General features: G+C 42.2%; 1 protein-coding gene across 1 annotated transcript in view; it reads right to left on the bottom strand.

Moving 5' to 3' along the window:
* Positions 1–2,153: 2,153 nt before the first annotated feature.
* cubn (cubilin (intrinsic factor-cobalamin receptor)) overlaps positions 2,154–9,188 on the bottom strand; it is a 58,285-nt gene continuing 51,250 nt past the window's right edge. Inside the window, exons 60-67 of the mRNA XM_076290744.1 lie at positions 8,557–8,756; positions 5,432–5,594; positions 5,066–5,274; positions 4,240–4,384; positions 3,937–4,118; positions 3,540–3,705; positions 3,008–3,243; positions 2,154–2,593 (exon numbers count right to left, since the gene is read on the bottom strand). Of these exons, the coding sequence (XP_076146859.1) occupies positions 2,486–2,593; positions 3,008–3,243; positions 3,540–3,705; positions 3,937–4,118; positions 4,240–4,384; positions 5,066–5,274; positions 5,432–5,594; positions 8,557–8,756 (1,409 nt within the window). The 3' untranslated portion in view covers positions 2,154–2,485. The remainder of the gene's footprint in view (positions 2,594–3,007; positions 3,244–3,539; positions 3,706–3,936; positions 4,119–4,239; positions 4,385–5,065; positions 5,275–5,431; positions 5,595–8,556; positions 8,757–9,188) is intronic.

Below are 9,188 nucleotides of genomic sequence, written 5' to 3'. Positions count from 1 at the left end.
CAAGCAGGAGTGCTTACATGTAAAAGTCAATTCTGTTATTCACTGGATCCCAGTAGACTTGAGTATTGGAGTAATGTGGTCAGTTCTTTTCTTTTCTCGTAAGAACTTTAGTTGCTGCATTTTGTATGACTTGAAGCTATTTTATTTTCATTTTTTTATGAAGGCCTGTGAAAAGCCTATTGCAGTAATCAGCCCTACTGGAGATAATTCACTTATTTTTTTCTAATTCATGTTTTCACATAAGAGATCTTAGTTTGGCAATGTTGTTGAGGTGGTATAAAGGTTGAATAATAGCTGCCCCAAGATCGACTCCTGGGGGACACCAAAGGTCAAGGCTGTTGGTGTTGAGTTGCTGATGGCAACAAAGAAGCTTCTGTCTGTCAAGTATGATGATGAGCCATACTTGATGAATATATCTGGCAACCCAACCCAATGTTCTAATCTGTGTAAAGCCTGTGCCCATCTGGTAGAACCAGTACATGATGTTTCCGTGGAATACCCCTAATGGCTCATGCAAATACTGATGTGGACATTATAAAAAGTGAGCTCTCTTCTCTCTGAGCTCTCTTCAGCACCAACCAGGAGGGGGCAAGGGGGTTATAGCCATACATGATTATTTGTGATTTTGTTGTTATTTTGATCTCTGTAGCCCGTCAAGCCCAAATATACTTTTATGCATCCAAATACTTATAAACTTGACCTTTACCTACTCAAGCATGGAGAGGTAACATGAGCTAATTTAATGTTGATATATGTATAACACAGCAGGTTGCAGATGTCCCATATGCAGCAATGCTGAAGAACCATGAAAATACTGTATGACTTTGAAACGTGTAGGCTGTGGATCGTTCATACAAGCTTCCATGAGTTCCTGTTGATATCTGGTGCACAATGGGAAATAATTTAAAAGGATTCTAGTTACAGTCTTGTAAATAATGAGCCTGTAAGATTCCCAGTCTTTATAAAATCATAGTCTGTGACAGTCAAATTTGTGCATTGTCTTTAGATGTGATCAGGGTGCAGATTTTAGGGCATGGGCAGCATAAATCTAAACTTGCCATGGCAAAATCCAGAACCGACCTCCTAGAATAATTGGTTCTAAGGAGACAAGGACCAATTTCTTTGACAGGCTGTAGGTATCCAAACGAGATAACCACTCAGCGCTGTCCTATTGCGTGCAGAGGGAATTTGAAAGACAACCGATTATCCCGCCCCTCGGACTGAGCACTGCGAACGGTGATCATAGATTGCGATACATATCGCTATCGTTTTATCGCCCAGCCCTAGGTCAGAGGCACCTTAAACCACACAGAGCTGCACACACACACACACACACACAATCCTGCCACCTTTCAAACACCTGCCCACATCCCAAACACACACACACTGGACGTCACGGATACATTAGCAGCTTCTGTCTTGGCAACATTCTGCAGACGTCCGTTTTAGCGTCAATCTCACCTTTCAGTTTGATGGACCCCCACCCCCAACCCCCAAGCTCTCCCACCCACTTCACCCATTCCCCATCTCTTCCCTCCACATTCTCCTATCCTCCAGCCACACAGTGGTCTGATCAGGCTGTCTGTGAAGCAGTCAGAGCTGTCAGAATGCGCTCCGAGGCTGAGGTCTGGGAGAGCTGCTCAGACACAATGCCCAAATTATCCCTGCCAGCAACGCCAGGAATTAGCCATTCTGTCGAGAACCTCTCAAACGCGATGAGAATGCATGAAAGCCTCAGCAGGGTCAGGCACATATGCCAGGGTGCTAATTGGATAATTTTTCCCCCAATTGTGATTTAGTGAGTTATAATTAATGATATTCACAGTTCTAGACCAATTATGGCTTCTTGTTTGGAAAATATTTTAGATGTTTGAAACATTTCACAGATGATTTGTGCTATTTAGTGGCTTTTGGCTCAAAGGTTTTCGATGTACTGAGAACAGTTTGATGACTGTGAGAAGATCTGTGAAATGTTGAGTCCTTTCATTATGAGCTTTTTCTGTGTAAACAAGTTGGAGAGGCTCTGTCTTAATTCATTAGTTCAAAGAGCTTTTTTACTAATTAAAAAAATACTATGCAGACAATACTATGCACAATGCAGACCAAGCAACTTTTTCCAATTTTATTTTTAAAAACAAAAACATTTTACATGTGTATTTGCAATCATCATTATTTACACACAATTTTAGAGGCTATTTGGAGTATGATTTTGCTTATTATGGTATAGGTGAGTGAAAATTGTGGTCAGTGTATTCTGTATGGCTGGAATAACTGAATAACTGAATTCTCTGTACATTAAAAATATTCATTTGAATGTGTGTATGTGTCTGTGTGTATGTTTGTGTTTGTGTGTGTGTGGGTGGGGAGTGTCACTTACATATCTCTGTTAACAAATCACATAAAATACGATTTTTGTCATCAACAGCTAATGGATGTACAGTGTGTTACTGAGTGTGTGTGGGTGAGTGTATTGGATACAGTGTCCTCAGCTGCTCCATGTGAGCCTGAATCCAGACGGCAGTGTAGCGTACTCGGCGTGGAACTGGACATAGACATGATGTGAGGAGGCGGTGAACGGCGCAATGTTCGTCTCCTACAGAGGAAACACACACACACACACACACACACACGTAGACGGCCTGTTACTCTTTATGCAAAATTGCCCAACATACACCCCCCCCCCCCCCACACACACACATGCCCATTCAGGGCAGCAATTTCCTTTTAATTTCCAGGAAACGCTATTGATACTCTTACGCCGCACTGTTTAATCTGGAACTGCTTTTCTAAGACCTCAGAAAACAAAAAAAAGGAGCCAGAGGTTGTCTTCCTTAAGCGTCATTAACTCTACTGTGAGGTCCAGACGCATCTATTTTAGCTCTAAGAATATTCTATTTGCATAACAGGTTCTAAATAGGTAGCCATTTTATAGGAAGTGTGCTTTTAAAACATGACTTTGGCCTCATATGTAGTCATTTTCTTGTAAAGAGTCTCATTGGTTACGCACCGCTCCACAGTAAGGACCCACTGGAGGGCTGTTGGTATCCGGCCCGTCGTACAGCTTCAGATAGTTGCTCTCGCAGCTGCCTGGGTCGTCGATGCTGATCTGGGCAAAGGTGACGGTCACTACACGGCCGCTGGGTGCCTTGATGCCCCATTCACAGTGGGTGCCGTTGACATAGGTGCCAGGGAAGTTGGGACTGGTGAAGGCGCCGTGATCTCCATACAGTACACCACCGCAGCCTGATCAAAGGTTAGACATGCATCAATTTATCCAGAGACATGCTTGTACACACAGTTGTGTTGGAAGAGCACAACTGAATCAGGCATTTCCTTTTTAGGGTTACAGTTTTTGGTTTGAGGTGTTTGTCTTCCATTGATTCACACAAACACCAACAATCATAACTGGCGTAATTTATAAATAATTCACAAATTTACTCATGAATTATGACGCAAGTCATAAATCATTCACACATTTAACAGGATGACACTACCCAGTAGTTAGAGTATTCATTATAGGACAAAAATCTTGGGTGTACCCTGAGGGGAGGATGTCCAGGTGATCTCAAAACCATTGCGGGCTGAAGAAAAGTCACTCTTGAAGCGCAGGAAGAGCTGATTCGTCCCAGGGAAGACTGGATTAGGCAGCGTGGAGCCACAGTACTTGCCTAGCAGTGGGCCACTGGCTGTACTGCCATTACGCACCTGGCAAACAAGACAGACAGATGAGCAGAGAGCAGGGAGGATTGCCCGACCCCCAAAGATGAAGTGGGAAAGAGAGGTTAAGATTGGGAAAGAGATATGTACAAAAGCAGTCTGGAGACCAGACACATTTGAAAGCATTTTAAAGCGCATTTGAATTTGCTTTGGCAAATCCATGGATCAGAATGGTTTGGTGTCAGCCTGGCCAGGAGAAGAGTGAGCTCGTGGGCTAACCTCGAGGAAGTCAAAGTTGCAGGAGGTGTGAGGCTCCAGGTCGAAACTGCTGAAGAACAGAGAGATGGAATTGTTCTGTGGGGCCAGGAGGACGATGCTGCAGTCGAGGTTGTGTGGGTAGACAGCTGGCCAGCCGGGACTCTTCAGATAACCATATGACTGATTATATGTCCTACTGCATCCTGGAGAACACACACACACACACAGGGAAGAACCAGAGCAGGACAGTAGTAATTCAATCTACCACTCACCAAAGGGTTCTACTCTTAATGGTTCAGACTATACCAAAACGTTCATCTTTACCTGCCACCTGGTAGGTGAGACTGAAGCCATTCCCAGTCATGAAAGCATCTGATTTGAAGGTGACAAACATGGAACGTCCATAGCTATAGAAGTCTGGGACAGAATTGTCTGAACCACAGAACTTATGTGCCTGTCCATAATCTCCCTAAGGAAACAACAAAATTAAAACACATCACTTTGTAACTCTATAGGGAGGGAAAGTAATCTCATCGCCATCTAGTGGTTGCGTTCCTAGAGTTTAGCGGAGGGGATGGGATTTTTTTAAAGAAAAAATATATCTCGGTGCACATTGGGATCTTAATTTAATGCCTTCCATATGTTAGGCACTGGGGTCACCTCTATTGCTTCAAGTGGTCATACCTTATTTTTAGGATCAGTTGAATTGTTTTGAGTTTTTGTCGTAACATGGTGATCACAAACTACAGTTGCATGTGACGTCACAGGTTTGGGCGCTTAATCTCTAACTGATCAATACGGCAATTTGCTTAACTGGCTTACATATTTTTGTAATAACGGAAGGTGATGTAAACCGCGTGGTGATCACCTTTATGTCTGGATAACTGGTGTTATGCTTCTACTCACATGAAGAGCTGGCAGTAAGTGTTAAGTGGCAATGCTAACCAGGCTAATAAACATATTCCTCTATAACCACTCTATAACCACTAGATGGAGTACTCCCCTTTGTGACTTGAATGAATTGTAAAAACCCAAAGACAACAGTGGTGCATTGCAAGTATAGTTAACCACCATCTATGCTCTTTATTCCCTATTTCCCTTCTGTCACAGAGAGCTCAGATGATTCTGTTCCCAGGCCGACATTCCTCACCTGGGGCCAGTCCTTGAACTCCAGGTAGTTGCGGTCGCAGGTCTGGCTGGCCTGTAGGCGGAATTGCTGCACGATCAGTTTGATGGTCTCCATGGAGGGTGCGTCCAGTACCCAGCGACAGCTGGTGAAGGGCGGGTAGGCGTTGGGGTACATCGGGGACATGATTGTCTGTGGGGAGCTGGTGGCATTGAAGACCCCACCGCACAGGACTGGAGAGAAAAAAGAACACACTCAATTTTGGTCCTGGCCTAAACAGTGTGACTCACACAATCCACAACATCTGAGACAAATGTACATGATTGTATATAGATAAGGAAGGGATTATTTGCTGTGAGCACAGGTCTAAGATTAGGGGGAAGAACGTACGGTCCACAGCAGTGTAGGTGGCATTAAAGCCGCGTCTATTCACTGAGCCGTCCGACACAAAGTGAATGGTCAGGAAGTTCCCGGATGAGGCAAAGGAAGCTGGAATGATGTTTCCACAGAAGGTGCCCACAAGAGGGTAGCTCACACTGTCACCATCGTACACCTGGAGGGAAAGGCCAGTGTTGAATACTGGTACAATAGTAAGTAGCTAGCTAGCCAGGCAGAGATAAGCAAGTATAATTTTTCACAATCATCAGAAATTAGAGTAATCACATCGTATTCTGATTCAATTCCAATTCGATATTTATTTCAGACTCACAAAATGCAGCATAGGGAAAAAAATGATAAGATGAACTTGTAGAATTAAAAAAGTGAATCATACATAGGCTATATGATTGTGCATCAAGACCGATCATTCAAATCAATCAATCAATTCAACGGTATAGATAGACTCAAATATCTCATTTATGTATGTTTGTCTTTACAAACATACACATGCCTATTGACGTGTTGCCTGAACACCAACCGTATGGACCACAGAGCGGTAGCACAAAACCAATACGTCAAGGCGAAAACACAGAAAGGCTAGATTCAGCGCTAGCTATCAATCTGTCTAACCTAGAAAATCTGATTAGGCAAATTAGGAAAGAAACTGATCTGGGCCCAGTTTCCCGAAAGCATATTAAGCCTAAGAGCGTCGTAAAGTCCCTCTTACGAACGTCTTAAGATTTGCCGACTGTTTCCCGAAACCATCGTAGCTTAAGAACGTCGTGAAAACACTCGTAGATCTACGAGTGCTCCAGAGTTCTCGTTACCGGCTAAGAGCGTCTTAACAGTACTTCTCACTGAGGTCACCAATAGGACATACAGAGGAATTACAACTTAGAATACATAATCCAATTTATGTTCCCATTCTTTATTGTGTTTACCTGATGAATCAGATTTTAGCGTGCAAAATAGTATAGCCTACATTTAATGGTCATAATAATGTGATGAAAAGCGGACAAAAATGCAATCCAGTTATGAAACGAGACGTTGCCAGAATAGTTTGCCATTATCTTTGCTAAGTGAGGGATATATTTTATTAGGCCTATGAGGTAAAAGCAGAGAAAGGAACATGTGGTTTAGTCTGTAGGCCTAGTACTGCATCAAAATCTAAGCCTACATTTCCTCACTTTCTTACTCGACTTCTTTCTTATCTTCAAACATGTTCTTAAGTGACACAGCGAAAAATTATTGCATGGTGCAACAATCTAATCTTAAATAATTACAATTATTTATGTCTGTGTATGGTATATAATCTACTTGGGATGCTTACATGTAGATGTCAAAGTGTTTCTATTTTCATATTGATGTGAATTAATGTGTAGGCCTACTGTAGATCCGAAGTTTAAACGGTAGGCCTATAGCTGTGACGTGCAGTCACCTGACATCACCATCAAATCAGAGGATATTTCAGAACTATTAACGTGGACAGCTCCCCTTAAGAGCATCTTAAGAGCAGTGCACGCGCGTTCACGCTACGAGCATGTTCGGGAAACAGTCGGAAAAACCAAACGAACGATCATAAGATGAATCGTAGAAAACCCTCTTAAGAGCGTGTCTCCGTCGTTATCGGGAAACTGGGCCCAGGAATTGAATCGTAATGTTAAACCAGTGGCCTTGCAACCTACTCTTAAATTAAGTTCACCTGAAAGTGTGGAAGTGAATGAATGTGCTGTAACAGATGTTGAACAATGTGCTGGATTACTAAACCAGATTGCCCTGACCTCAGAAATACTTGATGATTATTGAATCTGAATAAAAGAATGGAAAATTAACCATAACTGCAAACAATGACCTCATAATAAAGAATATACAAGTACTTTAGTAGTCTGACATTGTAAAGTTTAGGGAATTATGTACGTAAGGAATTGTAGCCTATGTCTCAAAACTGTGAAATGGGTAAAGTGCCTTAAACTGTTTAAATGATTGTAGTCAGATTACATTGTGTGAAGAGTTAATGCAATAAATGTTTGTAACTTGTTAGAATGCAACCAATCTCTTTTGTGATGACTGTAAAAGTGTACATTGTTAAATGTAATGTGTCACATTGTTATAATTGTTGAATGTAAACTGTTTGTGAAACTATCTGTAAACCTACAGTGCTGAATGTAATAGCATCTCCGAAATGTAACCCGGAGAAGTAATGTGTGTCATTTTAAATTGTTGGGTAAGATCAGTGACTGCAACAGAGTAGACGGACATAAGATACAGTCTGAGGAGTTGCAGCTTTATTCAGTTACCCGCAGTTGAAACTAAACCTAAGTTTCCCTCACAAACTCTGATTTGGTCGCTATACTGTAGCTTATTCCGAGCTGAGCCGTTTATGAGCGTTTAGTCCTAAATGAAAACGATTCAAACTCTCTAGCCACTCACTCGCAATTCACTGACGTCAGGTTCACTTAAAGGAGCCACACATACTGTAGGGCTAGGCTACTGTTATGTTGTTGACTGCCGTACCTTTGAGGACCATTATGAGTTCTGTCCATCATTTGGTGGTAGGTAAAATTACTGCAATAAAATTATGCTTATTAAATGCTTTCCCCAAATCACTTTTCAAAAAAAAAAAAATTCAGGGCAAGAAGTAGCCTATAACCTGTGTCTCTAGATAATCTCTAGTGTCAAACATCTTTGCACGTTAGCCAACTGTCCGAGACCTAGGCGTAGCTACTCCTTATCTAATAACATCTCAATAAATCCACCACGGAAGCCTGATCAACTTCCAAGGGGTATATAAAATAGGAGTAATAGGTTATCTGCGCCGCAGAGGGAAGACGTGCAACTTTGCTCGACAGTAGGTCCCTGCAACCTGCAATAACCTCTTGGGGGTATCGTGGGTCTTAACTGCCTAGGCCTGGGGTTACGTCTGAGAAACGGCTGACGTTGACTAGGTTCTGGGGGTTACCTGCAGGGGGCAACACACTATACAAACATATACTCTGCTGCAATTGTGTTGTGTCTTTGGGTATACTACACTGATATAAAATGTTTAAATTATCTACTGTAATAGAACAGCACTGTCAACACTAATGAGACCATAGTTTTTTCAGATCCATTTATCCTTTATAAAGTAGAAGTTTTACCTTGACATAGTCATATCTGCAAGTGCTGTCTGACTCGAGTTCGAAAGTACTGAATGTCAGGTTGAGAACTTTATTGGTAGCTGCTGCAATGGTCCACACGCAGTTCAAATTATACTCGTACATTCCATCCATGTTGATGTCTGGAGAGCCAAACATGCCCTGAGCGGATGACAGGTACCCTCCACATCCCTGCTGAGGACCTGGGGGAGACACAGAGAAAGAGCAAAGAAAGAGAAAGACAGAGACATTGGGAGTGTCAAAGATGGTGTCACGCACAAAGGAAATTATGAGAGGATATGCTCCCCCTTCACATTAATGGGACATTAGCTTCTTCTCTCGAACACCAGATGGCACTAGAGACACATGTTTGCATCGATTTGTCTCTTTTAAAAATTATAGGGAGTTGACAAAGTACATTGTCACTACAGTACATACAGTACATATAACTCTTAGTTCATAGATTGCATCGTTACTGTAGTACATATAACTCTTTGCACGCACTACAGTCCATGCCATGACCATGAAAATTAGGAGAGGAAGGATATGCTCCCCCTTCACAATAATGGGACATCAGCTTCTATTTTTTAACACCAGGTGGCACTAGACTCATTTTATCATCGAATCGTCTCTCT

The sequence above is a fragment of the Alosa pseudoharengus genome, unplaced genomic scaffold, assembly GCF_046254945.1.
Source record: "Alosa pseudoharengus isolate Yale_2024_CS ecotype anadromous, Long Island Sound unplaced genomic scaffold, YU_APseudo_1.1 YU_APseudo_1.1_scf_18, whole genome shotgun sequence".
In the NCBI taxonomy this organism is placed as follows: domain Eukaryota; kingdom Metazoa; phylum Chordata; class Actinopteri; order Clupeiformes; family Clupeidae; genus Alosa; species Alosa pseudoharengus.
This window is presented reverse-complemented; position numbering and strand designations above follow the sequence as displayed.